Genomic DNA, 16252 nt, shown 5'->3' with positions numbered 1-16252 from the left:
TTGAACTACAACACATGGGGTGAGACTCTTTTTAAAGAATGGATAGAAAATGTTTTAGGTAAATAACAGATAGTTATGCTAATAAGACCTTTATCCATACATATCCTAACTCAACCCAGCAGACTCTCAATTTACTAGGCGATTCATTGGGAGAAATTGATATTTAGGGATTAACTCGGAATTCTATGATTGAGGACCTTCTAATCAAAATTGTTCAAAGCAAACTGATCATGGAAAAAAGACTAGCAAACTACTGTAACACCAGTACCCTATCATTCACAATGTGGTGCTCTCATAAATTCCCTAAAACTGATCACTCTCCCTTCTCTTTCTCAGCAACCCAAAAACTATTGTTAGTTGGAGTTCTCAAGCATTCCATACCGAAATGAAAGACACCATTTTATGAGGATAACTGAAGTGTATATATATATATATGTGTGTGTGTGTGTGTCATAGTATGTAACAACACATTACAGTATGTGTGTGTGTGTGTGTGTGTGTGTGTGTGTGTGTGTGTGTGTGTGTATATATATATATATATATATATATATATATATATATATATATATATATATATATATGGAAAGTGCTATTCAAACACTTATGTGTCTTTGATTTGTATATGACTGACTGTCCACACTAGCAACCTATGTCCTGTCTTTCAAAGAGGTTATATATGGGGTCTGTTATAGGGCCCCATTTTTTACATTGATGATTTCATTTTATTTTAACTAGTAGCACTCACCTCAATAAATCTAACATGTTTCTCCATTGCTGCAAAATGATTTGAATTATGTTCAAAACTGGCTTCTCATAAGTAACTTGGATCATAACAATAAAAAAGACTGTTACCATGGTATTTGGGTCCAAACCAAGAATAGCACAGACATTTGTTTGCTAAATGGCTCTCTGAAAATCTGAATTTAAGTACAGTATCATGGCTGCTAGTATATCTGGTATATCTTTTTTAATATCCAGACAGGTTATATCTAAAGAGTATTTATGACTGTTATTTCAGATTATGGCAAGTCAGAATTAACCATTTGTAACTCAAATTGTAGGTCTGCCTTGATGGTTTCTTAATTTACTCCCCTTTTGTTTATGACTGGATAGGTAATTACAAAATATAATTGTGATTGAGTGCTTGTTAGATTGAATTAGATAGTGTCTGTTTTGCTAAGATTGAGATTTGGATGTTGCATTTATTTTTCTAATTGCCATTTATTGCTGTGGCAGATCTAATTGATGATTACTATTGTTACAAAAACCTCATAGTAACACAGATTATCAATCTCACCAGGTGAATAAGGGTAAAATAATAAGAGACTGTGTGGCATATTATTATGATCATTTTAACCTTTTACTGCCCTGAGTATGTTCCTATACCTATTTAATGCATATTTTCTCAATGCCAAATGTATTGGCCCCTGGGCAGCAATGGGTTAACTTCACATACTATAGGGAAAATAGAGGTTAGACTGTAATCCTCTTTCTGAATATGCATTGATTTAGGGTGGGAATCTAGGACCCTAAAAGACAATATCTTCAAAAATGTAACGCTTTCTATTAGTAAACTGTCCAAGTCCTATAGATTTCTTATCAAAAAGTAATTAACTCTTAAAATCTGTTTTGGATGGAGGATATTTTCTTTCTTATATGGCTTAACAATGTAATGATAGAAACCTGTTTTCATCTACACATATATTTTTTTCTGTGGTATGGCATTTCATAATTGTTCATTGATTTTACTCTTGCAACCAATTCTGTACAAACCTTATGAATGGATGGGAAAGCAATGCTTAAATGCAAATAATAATCAGGTTTACAAGTTTAGGACCACCGACTGCTCGCTAATCTGAGACGAACACAGTGAGAGTGTGAATCACACTGGGTATGCTCACAGCTGGGATTAATGCTATTTATTAAGATAATTTCTTGGCAAGAACTTTAATGAGCAAACTGTTGACACTACTGATAATATTCAGCGTGAGCAGAAATTGCACAGTTCTTTTTTTATAGTGCCTTAGTGATGACATTGTGATTACTTTATATTCAGAATGAAGGAATTATGTGACTCAGAGCTAATTTGAATTCCTACACCACATACTTTTTTTCATGAAAAGAGTCGACTTAATAGCTTTGTGTGCCTGCTGTTCTACAATAAAATACAGCAAGAAACATTGGCTCTCCTTGAGTTATTCTTTAATTCACTAGTGACAATGTCAGAGTAGCAAAGTCTTCAAGGTTTTAAAGCAGATTTAAGACACATACAATTGTGAGCTGAATAGAACTTTCTACTTAGTTCAAGGGAGAGAAACCATTTAATGGGATACTGACCCAAACAGCTCAGCTTGTTATTCCCTCCTGCTGAACCTTCCTTCTTTCACAGGACCAGCATTGTACTGAAGTACTTGAGACATGAAAACAAAAAACCGAGGAGGTTAGCACATTGCCCTAGTAGAGGTCGTGTACATACTGCCATGAATAAAATCAAAGCACCCCACAATGAGCACCATAACTAATTCTAAAATAAAAATTTAGCACAACATTAAACAATACTTGCTTAACTGTTTTCACTCTAATGAGTTATGGTGTAATTTGGATAATAATAACAATAAAAAAAAGTTTAGTATATATATATATAGATATATATATATATATATATATATATATATATATATATATATATATATATATATATATATATATATATATATATATATATAATATAGTATAATATATCTAAATCTAGAGGGACATTTATATCTCCCTCAGGATAGTTTCAGGTTACTTAAAGCTGTTAAATGTTTACAAATATTATTATGATTATCTAACTTGTAATGACTATGACCTCTCTATATATATATATATATATATATATATATATATATATATATTATATATATATACACACACACACACACACACACACACACACACACACACACACACACACACACACACACACACACACACACACACAAACGTTTTACATAGCCTACAACGATTCACACACGCACACAAAACTTTGGTTAAGGACAACACAGTTTGTGTTAAAAAAACTAAATCAGCACGATTTGTGTTCAATCTGGTTATCGTTACCTTTGTTTTGAAACAAGCAATTTTGACTGAATGAAAAGGCAGCCGGTTTCTTTTATTAATAAAACATTGTTTTATTAAAAACATCGTATAAAGAAATTCAAAGAACGAAATAATACAAATACAATTAATAATTTATTAGATCATATATTTTATTGTATTGAACAATTGTAAGAGTAGAGAAGAAGAAGAAGAAGAAGAAGAAGAAGAAGAAGAAGAAGAAGAAGAAGAAGAAGAAGAAGAAGAAGAAGAAATGCATGGAGCAATGTACAAAAAGTTCAGTCACATAGATCCATTTCTTGTATGCACATCTGTAGTTGCTTGTTGTTGCTGCCAGTGGAACTCGTGTACTGCGTGACGGCACAGATCCTCGTTGGTCAGCGGCTGTAGACGTCAGCATCTTTACTCTACTTAACATTACTCCTTGGCTTCTGGCGGTAACAAGCAACAAGTGTATGAGCTGCATACTGGATATAGTGAGACTACACGAGAAGCATTGCTATTTTGTACAGTCAGAGAATATTTTATTGCATCACAAGAGAGGATCTAATGCAACAAAACTAAAGCAGACGACTACTGTACTTGACGTTTATAAAGAAGAGGCAATAACAAAAGCAGGTTACCTGTATCTGTGGCTGTATTAACTGTATCATCTCATTGACTTTTACAGCACAGTGGTGTACTATTATAAACGTGTTCTATTATATATGTGTTTAAAACGAAGCAATTAAAACGACTCACCGCAATGGCTACTAACTGTGCAGTGCTTGTGCATTTAATTTTATTTTTTGCAAACCCAAGACTCGAAACAGCTGCAAGCGACATTCTAAATCAAAGACCGGTATATGAAGCCAGTGTCGTTGACAAACCCTTTGATTATCACAGTGACATGTCAACACGTGCTGCCAAAGACAGGGACATGGTAGCTATTCACATGCTTAAACTTTATAATAAATATAATAGAGAAGTTAATCGACCAAGGGACGGCAATACAGTACGCAGCTTCAAGGCAAGCATGGGTAAGCAATCACTTATTACACTAGATGCGAAAAATTTAGACAGGTACTGATTGGTGCTCTGTTAGAAGCATCAAACCTTTGAGGAGTGCCTAATGTATCATGCAAAAATTATAATTAAAAAGGTGTTACATTTACTTACTCTAATATTCTATTTGTATTTATCCTTAAATAGCTTAACATCAATATTAAAAAAAAAAAAAAAAAAAAAGCTAGAGTTTTCTTTTGTGGTTATATTAAGTTTTTGTCTGCAGTTTTAATTATATTCGTCTATCATATAGAATTGCAAAGCATAACCAAACTCATATACTCCTAATGTATAGTATTTTGAGGTATTGTCAATAAAAACTCGGCAGTCATTTAGAGTAATTTACATATTGCAGTGAAGCGTAGGAACTGAAGGGATATTGTAAATAATTTAAATAATAGTAGGTGTTGGTAGATGATAAAAGCAATACTAGAGAGGATGCAGAATTGTTTCCACCCCAAAGTCTATATGGCGCCATCTGTAGGGTTATCCTGTCAAAGAACTCTTTCTTATTTTTGAACAGATGCTGTGGTTAATACTGTATTACATCCCTGAAGCAAACCTTGCGAAAGTAAAGAAAACACTACTGTACACTATTGTTAATTATTGATCTTTCTACAACACGATAACTCATCACTCGTAATAAAAAGTAGGTTCATTTTACACCACACTAATTTTCTATACTGCGGCCATTGTGTTCATTCTGTTTTGACTTGTTATTAGTAATTTGACAGTAATTTACTATTAAACCAAATCTAGTACACATACAAACTGTCCACCCTTCACACCAAGGGTTACATTGCTTTTACATTGCTTTTTATTTTCTGCGGAATGCTTTCTTAATTATAAGGTCCATGTGATGTGCATCGTGTTCAACGCTTTTAGAAAAGTAAATCAAACTTTGATCAAGTAATACAGCGATCAACAGAGGTTATATCGAGTTAGTATCAAATTTGAAAAAAATAAATATTGAAGTCAGAAATATCCTATTAGGCCAATTGAGTGCAGTTGACTTTCCTGGTGAAGTTTCCTATCTCCTCATTAAAAGTATAGCACTACCTTCATGTGTTGCCAGTAGCAACAGTAGCGTCTGAAATACAGCACAGCATGATCTGAGGTCCGGGAGGCACTTTATATCAGATATTCAGCTAATGAAAAGCAATAAGTGACGGGATAAAGAATGTATCAATAACATTACAAGCATTGGAACCAGTTGGGTCTACAGATTGTTAAGCCAGTGAAACCACATTGTGAGAGTCTAACCATTTTAAAATGATTGTTTTCTTTCTTTCAGAAATCATAGATCAGAAGGCCTTGTATCGTTTTAATTTGACTTCTGTTCAAGAATCAGAAGTCATTCTTGCCACAACGTTTCACTTCTTCTTTGACAAATGCGCAAGACACAGACCGTTTTTCTGTAAACGTTTGAAGAACGCGTCCTGTCAGCTCCAACAGTTCCATCACTTTCCTTCAGTGAACCTGATCTTCAGAAGTGCTTCCTCAAATGTGGCTTTGGGATCATTGCTGGGGAACGTCACTGTTTACCCCAATAGGAGAGGAGCCTGGCAGTTAAAGGATATATCAGAGATAATAAAAGGAGCAAAGAAAACTGGGGACCTCTTGATAACAATTGAATTTGATATTGGAGAAAAGTTCCAAAAGTATCAAGATCCTGTAGCACCTTCAAACCTACCATACATTCTTGTATATGCCGATGACCTGGCAATATCGGAACCAAACAGTGTTGCTATAACATTGCAGAGGTATGACCCTTTCTCCCTGAATGAGGAAACAACCCATTCTCCCAGCACCTCCCCTGAAGCCCGTGTTAAAAGAGATTCCTATTTTCCAGATCCCATCAAAAATAATGAACTCCCAGAAGTACAGTACAGTACTTTTAAAAAATATGACTTGTGGGAAAGTGCTTACATGTCCCTGAAACCAAAAACTTCTAAAAAGGACAGAAGGAGAAAGGGGCAGGAGAACAGTGAAGGATTGACTAAGTCACAGGTTCTAAGCTTTGATGAGAAGACCATGAAAAAAGCTAGAAGGAGACAATGGAATGAACCTCGAATTTGCTCTAGGAGGTACCTCAAAGTCGACTTTGCAGATATTGGCTGGAGCGAGTGGATCATATCTCCAAAATCATTTGATGCCTACTACTGCGCAGGAGCTTGTGAATTTCCACTGCCTAAGGTTTGGCAAAAGTTTTACTTCTCATAATACTCCTACATAACAATAAATAAGTAAAACCTCTTTTTCCAAACACTGAACACCAAATGTGAAGTTTCCTTAGTTTTATGAATGGTAATGTTATGGGGTGAATCGTTAACATAACTCTGATTATTTTAGATCATTTCAGTCAAACCATTGGTTGTATTAGATTGTGTTCGCATATTTATTTACATTTTGTTTGATGAGAATGAGAACATTGTAATATATATATATATATATATATATATATATATATATATATATATATATATATATGTAAATCACAAATAAAAGGTATGCAAATGCAGAGTATCTTGTGAATGCTTCATTTCGAAGGAGTGCTTGTAACTGAAGCGTGTGCTCTCACTGTGTTCTCAGGCGCTTCGCCCCTCCAATCATGCTACGATCCAGAGCATTGTGAAGGCAGTGGGAATCATTCCTGGTATCCCAGCGCCCTGCTGTGTTCCTGACAAAATCAGCTCGCTAAGCGTCCTGTTCTTGGACGAGAACGAGAATGTGATATTGAAGATTTACCCGAACATGTCTGTGGAGACCTGCGCATGTCGATAGATACTGGGAGAACACTTCATTATGAACTGGCTATTTACTGAAAAGGAAACAAAACAAGTGACACCTCACTGGTTTCCTTATGATTAATACAAGGGGAGCGGGGGTATCCAACCAGAATTGAAGCTTCAGGCTACATTACACATCCAAGCTGCTGAACTCTTTTCTTTACAGTCAGGGTGATATTTATAGAAACATATCTTTTAGTTTCTTTCTGTCTCTTTTTGAATTCTGTCTTCTTCTTTATACACACTGCTCTCCAGCACGGATTGAGATATATATGTACAACCTGTTGGCAGATAACTCTTTCCATACTAATACAAATCTGCCTTGGTCCGCAGGAAATGTTAACTATAGTAAAAAGAGGCAGCATAAATTACAAGGAAACCTATAGCGAGGAGCAAAATAATTGTTAAAAGGACAGTAGTTGTGCCTTTCTCTTGTTAAACTGTATGCTGTTTACATGTCCACTGAAATTGTTTTTTTATATATACAAAAAGTATTTTTCTATGTATGTATGTTTGTATGTATGTATGTATGTAATTGTATCCTTCAATAGCTGTTTGTTTTTGTTTATCATTTGGTATCAGAGTACATAATTCATATAACTCTACAAATAATATGTTTTTTTTTTTTTTAATTATGAAGGAAGTAACCACCAAAACTACCGTCCTAAATAAAGTCAACCAAATGTAGCTGTAATTTACCTCATGTAAGCATGAAAGTGGTTTATGCAATTAAAACATTTAAATGAAGTAAGATACTAATTTGCTTAGAAAATATTAACTCTACCAGTTGAATCTAATAATTATATGTAATTGGCAATGTACTGAACAATATTCTTATTCTAGTCTAGGTCGTACTGAAATCTTACATAAGACAAGTGGTTTATGCTGCGTTTCTTTTCGTCCAAATGAATAGTTAAGGTTTTTCCTTCCTTGATAAACACACATTATCTTTATGTCACAAAATGCATTCATGAAATTATAATTATAAATATTAGAAGTTTAATATTGTTTATGATCCAATCTTTTACCTTGTCCTGTGTTCAAAATAATAAAGTTTAAGATGCCTTTGTAAGATGTGATAGTGGTACATGCATATTTATTATAGTATGTTCTTATTTGTGATAGAAATAGTAAAAATCCTAAGTGGTAGCAAAATATTTTTAATAATGTTAAAAACATGGCAGTCCCAATACAAATATGGTTTTACTAACTGAGATGAATATCATTTTTTTAAACTAAGAGTGACAAAACCTGGATATGAAATTAAAAAATGCTCCTCTAAATTCCTGATATCAAAGTATATCACACTGAAAACAAGTTGCTTCAACCACCCAGTCATGTATCAGAGTTTTGGTTGGTATAGTTCAGGTTCCAGCTTGGGGCACCATTTTGTTCTTTTGTTTTCCTGACAAGCGTGCTGTAGAAATCTCAAGTAAAAGCATCTTTCGTGTGGGTATAGAGGAATGGGCACTTTTTCCTTTCCTAGTTTTGTTGATGTTTGTCTTAAAACAGGATTTTTTTAAACATCAAATTTAGAGGCAAAAATAATGTGCTTGTAATAACTCTTTTAAAATACAAATGAAAGCTAACAACACAATACATTCTGGGAGTGCTATTGATGATCTTTTCCTTGTAGGGATTACTGTATGAAGTTTTTCATCACATTCGCTTTCATTGCTAATAACATTTTTGATTGCTAATTCCCTTTTCCTTCTAATTAGAAATATATGTGACCTTGAACTTGCAGTTTTTCATTGCAAAATTCAATTATAGACTGTATAGCTCTCGTGCTGAGAAGCAGACATCTCCAACCATGCACACACACATGCATACAGGTGAAACATAATTATTACATTAAATGCTGGGCAGATGAAAGAAAAGGAAACAGTGGAAACACACAAGACCTCCCAAAGACTTGATTATTTTTGTAGAGAATCTACAACATGTGTTGTCTTAATATAGGGCAATGAACTCTAACAGAGGGGAGTGCTTATGTTTCATGGTTTTATTTTTTTTATTTTTTTTCATGTTTGTGGCTTTTCTTTCTATTAAAAATTGTTCTTAAGAGTGTCAGTCTCATTTTACAAATGTAAATCTACATTTAAATTACTAACAAGCAATTATGAAATCTGAATGTCTATGAATGTAATTTAGTAACTTATTAAACAAGTATCTCTGAGTTACTGATAAGCCTCACCAATCACTATCAACCTTATTCCCAAACAAGTTATTTTACTAACTTTAAATTAAACTTGTGAAATATCGAGGGCAGTGAAATTAGGGAAGGGACTATACATTAATGTACTGTATATGTTAATGTAATGGCAACTTGGACAAACTGTGAATTAACCTGTTTCCTTATCAAAATTGTGAAATTGTCAAATAACTGTGGATCATTGTATTACAAAACTGAGATTAAGTGTCCCTGTGTTGTTTTTTGCTGCTTTTGTACCAGTGAAAAGAAAAGACTACACATTCTGCTCAATTGCTTTGAGACATGCAGCTTTGAAAACCCTTAAAAGATTGCTTTAACCATGCTAAATGTTGAGTTTATTGTACACATATTTTTCTGAACAAAATTAAAAAATAAAGACGATGAAGAAGCAGTACAATTGAGTATCTTCCTAATTAAGACAAACGAGTTACACTAAATAAATAAGATAAAGACATAAAACTGTCCTGAACTGATTCTTATAAATCTTGGTAGTTTAAATAAATTCATTAGCAAATGACTGATTTATCCTTAAGCAAAAGCAGGGCTCCTCAAGAAACAGTACTTGGTGATGTGGGAACTTTTGGCCTATTGCAGCATACTGAACACTCTGGTCTTTGAACATTAAAGTTCCTGTGAATTTTCTTCCAACTTGGCTTTGGATTGGTAAAAACAAAACAAAAAAATAGTCAGTGACCTTGTACTGTAGTACAACTACTTAACAGTATACAGTGTCCTTCTCATTATCCACATGTGTCTGTCAAATGTTTACAGAATCTTCATTAACTACAAGTCTTGCAAGATAACAAAGCCTTAAGCATAGCATCAATGGCCAAGATAAGAAGAACTGTACAACTATTTTGGTTGACAAGGGGCTGCTGTTTACGGCAGACCGAGACAGAGAAATCAGGAGTCTCTGTTCGGGATCGTTACTGTTAGGATTCTTTCTTCTTTACTTGTAGGACACTTGTTTAAACACTTGGAAAACCGAGATAATTAGTATCCCTAATCTAGAGATGGTGGCGACACTGAACTACATACTCCCACTGTGGATGATAGTTATGGTCTTTGTTGGCTCTGCAAGGTGCAAACCGGTGAATGATAAAACAACTGGAGACCAGAAGCAGCTCCAGACCTCTGAGGATGAGAGCACCATGGAGGAGGACATTCATATTGACCTGAACCCGTTTCTAGAAAACATGAAACAAGAGTTTCTGCGGAGTCTGAATTTATCCAGAGCGCCACATGAACACAACAAAGCCGATCCGCCTCAGTTCATGCTTGAATTGTACAACAGGTATACAACTGATAAGTCCACAATGCCACAGTCTAATATTGCTCGGAGCTTCAATGTTGAAGGTATGTATATTTTATTGTTCTACAAAACACACAATTTACTTAATGCAATTAAGTAGCATTATTTTTTTTTACGGGACGCATGTTGAAAATGTAATACTGAGTAATGCAACATATTTCATGCAAGTGCTTATTCATATCCAGTTACCTTCAATATGTAGGAGTGGATCGTGGATTAGATGACATAGGACATGACTGTTGCTGCTATTCCAAGTTCTTTTATATATATATATATATATATATATATATATATATATATATATATATATATATATATATATATATATATATATATATATATATATATATTGCGACACAAGTTTTTTCTAATCTGATGCATTATGAGCATGTTTTAAATAATGTACAGTATGTCTTCTATTTATATTTATATATATACTGTACAGTATATAAACATATAGATAGATAGATAGATAGAGATAATTAAATGAAATATACAGTTTTTGCCATATCTTTTTGTACACATACTAAACTAGTTCAACTGTGAAGCTATAAGAATGTGTAAAGTAGCCATACTTTTTTATTGCATCAGTTGAATCCTGAATTGCTCATTCCCTTATTGAAGAGTCAACTTGTTTTTACCTTTTATCTTTGTAATTTACATGTTCACTATATGAACTATGTACCAGCAATTGTATTTTAACATGAATACTGATTACTGATACTTAACTCTCACAAGAGGCATTCTATATATTGGTAATACTGCTACTATCACCATTATATGATGACATGATATGATGAGTATTTGGTTGTATGTTACACTGCAGAAATATGGAGGTTCTATAGCTAAAACAGGAATGTGGAAGTGACAGGGAGGTGTCATTGTGTATACAGTACAGTTTGCAAAAGAAAAGCAGCTAAATATGTAGAAAGTTGCATCATGTTCAATATTTTAAATCCAGTACGCAACACCCACCCCCTTAAAATCAGAGGTCATTGTGACATACTGTACCCTTCCATCAGTTTGGATAGCATGTCATCTTTAGTTTTTTATGCAACTTGTGGCAGCATTTTTATTGTACTGTTACAGCGAAAGCCATATGTTTCCACTGTTTGTTTGATTCATTCATGATTAGTGGTATTACTTCTCAATATTAATATTAGTTACACCATCATTGTATTCACTCAAGTCCTGCTATATCAACTAAATACACGTTTCATAGTGTTCCAGTGCCTTTAACATTGTTAAAAACAAATCTTGCAATCTATTTTACAGATGTCACGATGTCAAAGAGAACAGGTAGAGAAAAGCAACACTTACTTCTATTCAACATTTCCATTCCAAGCCACGAGGCGATCACCATGGCTGAGCTGCGGTTATATACTGTCCTTGAAAACGAGACAAATGATGTCCAGGCCAGAATAAAAGTGTATGACGTGGAGACTAATAAAGATGGGTCAACGCTCCATTTTCTTGCATCCAAAGAAGTCAACAAAAACCAAAATTCCTGGGAAACTTTTGAAGTCACTAAGGCCATCAAGCGATGGGTAAAATCTAGTCAAACCACAAACACACTTCAAGTACAAATTGATTGCACGGGTGGCATGCCTTTGGAAGGCGATGGTTTAGATGTCAGTGTCAGCTTTAAAAAAAATAGCCTCCCAGTGTTAATCATTTTTTCAGACGATTTTACAAATGAAAAAAAAGAAGCTAGAGATGAACTTAAAGAAATGATCCTTCACGAAGAAGAAAGTGTGTTTTTGGCAGAGGGTAATATAAATTACCATGATGAAGATAAGCCCCCATCTAGGAGAAAAAGAAGTACAAAGACTGACTTTTGCCAAAGAAGATCTCTTCGGGTTGATTTTAAAGAGATTGGCTGGGACTGGATAGTGGCACCAAAAGAATATGAAGCATATGAATGTAAGGGAGTCTGCTCCTATCCCTTGGGTGATAATCTCACCCCTTCCAAGCATGCCCTTGTCCAGACCCTAGTGCATCTTAAAAATCCCAAGAAAACTGCAAAACCTTGTTGTGTTCCAACCAAACTGGATTCCATCTCAATCCTATACTATGATGAAAAAGGGCAGCCAACCTTTCAATACAAATACGAAGGGATGCAGGTTGCCAAGTGTGGGTGTAGGTAGTTGTACTGAACCAAAGGTGGCTTACATCTTCATGTAAATCTGTATATTAATGATGTAAATTGATAACTCATTTCATTGAGGTATTTATGCAATGTATGTACAGCAGATTCTTATTTTAATATCAACGTAGACATACAATGGTCATACTATAAGATACAGAAGAGTAAATGTTTAATTGATTAAGAATTGATCAGTTCTTTGTTAAATTATGTGTTAGAAAGTAAACAATACAAATAAGCCATAATTTGTATTAAAAAGGAATTATTTTACTGAAAAAGCTGACTTCTATTAATTATTTGTTCACATTCACAGTTTAATCGATTAAATGGAAATGTTACGATTGAAACCTTTAGTCCACACACTAACTTTTCAGTGCTAGGGTTTCCTGGGCCCTGGTGCAAGAAAGTACTTTTCCAGATACAGTATTAGTTTTTTTTTGTAATTGTTCACATCTGTATGCTTGCTTGTTCTGTAGCTGTCTCTGTTTTCCAACAGCGTTGTGCTTGCTTGATCAAAAATGGCCATGTTGTTTCAAACTAAGTCGTGGTGACACATTAATTCCTTAGAATTTATTCAAGATGATACTTTTTGATGTAGCAGTTGTCATTTACTGGCAGCCATAAATGACTTTTAACTGACTTTGTGACAGTGCTGTCCCTGTACCTCCCTTCCGCAGACTGATACTGTATGTATCGAACTGCACAATGCATTTGATTGGGGTGTTTGTGGTTTTGATTGACAGCTACTGGAGAAGTAATGGAACAACCTATATTATGCAGCTCTGCTGACTGAATATTGTTTTCCACAGGAGAAGATCCAAAGGGACAAAATTACAGGTTGTTTGTTGTTGTAAAAAATCATTTTGAGCAGTTTGTATTTTTTTACTTGAAAATCATATACTTTTTCAGCAGTATAAAGTGCATGCTGTCAGTGTTACAGTAAGTTCTTCGTGTGTGATAGTGAAATTCCTTGTGAAGTGGAATAACAAGTGTCTTGTTTATACAAATCTTTTGCTATCCCAAAACACCCAAGAGTTTCTTTCCATGACACACTTGAATGATAAGCCTTCTTCTGACTGCAAGAGAGCCGCTTCCATTAAGCCAACATGTTTTTATCTCAAGCAAGAGATAGATGATGTCTTTTCAGACTCGTAAGTAAAACAAACTAATATTCAGATTATCTTTCATGTCTTAACCTTTTGTATATAGTATATTATATATATATAATATATATATATATATATATATATATATATATATATAGAGAGAGAGAGAGAGAGAGAGAGAGAGAGAGAGAGAGAGAGAGAGAGAGAGAGAGAGAGAGAGAGAGAGAGAGAGAGAGAGAGATTTTCAAATGCAGTCAGTCTCAAAATTTTACGGCCACTATTTAAATTAGAATGCATGATTAATTATCCTTCAAGTGGTTATTGGCTAATTAATTGCAATGTAAAGCTACTGTGGGTAACACATCATTAAATCTAATGTAATTTTGTGCCAAACTTGGCTGTTTAGGTCCTTTGCTTCCCACTTGCGTGCTATTCCCAACCTTTTCATTAAATGCACAATTTGCTTTACCAAAAGCAAGAAAACAATAGTACTTTGTTTTAACACACTTGATCCTTTATTTGAACTTTATTTGAGATTTGGTGTTGAGCATTTTTTTTTTTTTAATAAAGATGTGGTTTTATTATAGTGGTAATATTATTTCCGGTCACATTTGTTGTTGTGAGATCACACTTCTTGCCTCAAACCAAACTTTGTGTATATTTAATGTGAGGTTCGTGGGGTGCAAACACATCTACAGATTATTTGTGAGGTGTTTTTTTGTTTGTTGCACAAGCTCAATGGAAATGGTATTATAAATATACCTATCTAGATATTATCTTCAGCGTATATAAACCCTTAATTGGGGTTTTCTGTTGCGTTAAAGAACAGCTTCAGTCCTGACTATTTTGTTTCCGCGTGTAAGCTTTATAATTGCCAACCCCATTGAGATTCATGCTGAAGGCAATCAGGAAGGATCAGGAAGAAGCCATGGAGCACTTTTGCATCCTCCCGGGGATAACTGTAATATTCAAATCCAAAGACTAAAGAGAATGCATTACATTAAAGAGGAAATTGACTTTAAATCTTAAGTCTTCATAGTACTATAATGTAATGCACAAGTCACATTAGGTTAACTCAGTGAGAGTTTAATCTGAACGTAATGAAGACAAAAAAACCTAAAAACTGTTAGATGGACAAGAGCAAGATACTGAAATAATATTTGATGCCTATTGAAAATTCTAATTTCCACTGAACAAAGTCCTAGCCAAAACAGTTGTCTGCTTTCTTTTAGTTTCTTATATTTTTACCAAACATAGTCACACATATATATATATGTGTGTGTGTGTGTGTGTGAGTGTATATATATATATATATATATATATATATATATATATATATATATATATCAGCGATCCCATTTTTTGCAGATACATCAGTTAATAATTTAGTTAATCAACACTAAATCAAATAAATGCATCAACAATGAAAACGCGCTGCCTCACTGTGCAAAAGCTTGAATATTGAACCCTACATCTAATGAATGTACTTTTTAAGGTTTGGCATTATACAAGTTTTACTTTAAAATATTGTTTGCATTTTGTATTACTTCTGTTTACCTACAAGGCCTTGCAGTAATTTCCTATCCTCAATAAAAGCAGGGTGAAAATCTGTTTTCTCATTCAACCAATACATCCAAAAGAAACAAACCATTCAATGAAAATGTTTTGTTCTTGCATAAGGTGAAAGTTCTGCAGATGCTCACTCAAAGGAGATTTAAGGTTCCCTTTTCTGACAGCGCCATCTAGTGCCGTCAAACTGTACAAAAGTTGCAAGGCATTGTATGCAAAGAGTGCGCTCTGCAGGTTGCTTTTCCACTATTACGGTTTTCACCTCTCTTAATTAGCTGAGCGCTGGTTGAGCCTAGTATAATATTATAGTTAGTTATAATATTAGTATAATGAAACACCGTTAATCCATGGTAAATAGCAGCCCATATTCCCATCCTAGCAAGGCACTGTTATGTTTGCCCAATATAGCTGCACAGATTTAGTATCCGGTTACAAACATGTGTTTTACTGCTGCTAGGCTAATAAGCAGAATTAAGGCAGTTGTTATTTCCACTAGCTGATCCTCCTTATAAATGTAATGAATTATACTTCCACCATTGATGCATTGAGCAATATGGTTCTGTTCTTAGTAGAGGGAACTTGGTTCCTATTAGCAAAAAAAATGGCCAGACAAGAGTTTATGTAATCAAATGATATTATGTTGGTATTAAAAGATGAGCTTGATTAACTATATATTATGCTGATTAATAAGCAGATGTAGTTGCATAATGTAACCTTCAACTGCTGGATTATTCAAATACATTTTCAGAATGTAATACACTGATTTAGATTATGAGATCTGGAGATGAGGGATTCATTTAAATCACAAGTGAAATACATTTTCATGGTCTCAATTTAACACTCCATAGACATCATAAAATTTGGTACAATTAGCTCTCCACAGTCTGCCCCCCCCCCCCCCCCCCCAGCCCCCAGACCCCTTTATAAGCCATTTCACAAAATGAAGTCAAGGACTGGGCATAAATACTCAAG

General features: G+C 34.2%; 2 protein-coding genes across 2 annotated transcripts; both read left to right on the top strand.

Annotated features, from left to right (window-relative positions):
* The first annotated feature begins 3540 nt into the window (after positions 1-3540).
* Positions 3541-7455, top strand: LOC121325218 (growth/differentiation factor 10-like). Its single transcript, XM_041267594.1, has 3 exons — positions 3541-4118; positions 5438-6339; positions 6736-7455. The coding sequence occupies exons 1-3, from the start codon at positions 3845-3847 to the stop codon at positions 6925-6927; spliced, it is 1368 nt and encodes a 455-aa protein (XP_041123528.1). The 5' UTR covers positions 3541-3844; the 3' UTR covers positions 6928-7455.
* A 2587-nt stretch (positions 7456-10042) lies between these two features.
* Positions 10043-13232, top strand: LOC121326187 (growth/differentiation factor 2-like). The gene is made up of 2 exons (XM_041269384.1): positions 10043-10503; positions 11735-13232. The coding sequence occupies exons 1-2, from the start codon at positions 10161-10163 to the stop codon at positions 12604-12606; spliced, it is 1215 nt and encodes a 404-aa protein (XP_041125318.1). The 5' UTR covers positions 10043-10160; the 3' UTR covers positions 12607-13232.
* Positions 13233-16252: the final 3020 nt, after the last annotated feature.

This window comes from Polyodon spathula, chromosome 13 (genome assembly GCF_017654505.1).
Source record: "Polyodon spathula isolate WHYD16114869_AA chromosome 13, ASM1765450v1, whole genome shotgun sequence".
NCBI lineage: Eukaryota > Metazoa > Chordata > Actinopteri > Acipenseriformes > Polyodontidae > Polyodon > Polyodon spathula.
The sequence above is the reverse complement of the archived record's forward strand: the minus strand, read 5'-3'. Positions and strand labels throughout refer to the sequence as shown.

Excerpts from the sequence above, each read along its gene's own strand:
- LOC121325218 (XM_041267594.1), top strand. The coding sequence starts at position 3,845 with ATGGCTACTAACTGTGCAGTGCTTGTGCATTTAATTTTATTTTTTGCA. Across the intron at positions 4,119-5,437 it reads CAGCTTCAAGGCAAGCATGG|AAATCATAGATCAGAAGGCC; the intron begins GTAAGCAATCAC and ends TCTTTCTTTCAG. Across the intron at positions 6,340-6,735 it reads GTGAATTTCCACTGCCTAAG|GCGCTTCGCCCCTCCAATCA; the intron begins GTTTGGCAAAAG and ends CTGTGTTCTCAG.
- LOC121326187 (XM_041269384.1), top strand. The coding sequence starts at position 10,161 with ATGGTGGCGACACTGAACTACATACTCCCACTGTGGATGATAGTTATG. Across the intron at positions 10,504-11,734 it reads TCGGAGCTTCAATGTTGAAG|ATGTCACGATGTCAAAGAGA; the intron begins GTATGTATATTT and ends TCTATTTTACAG.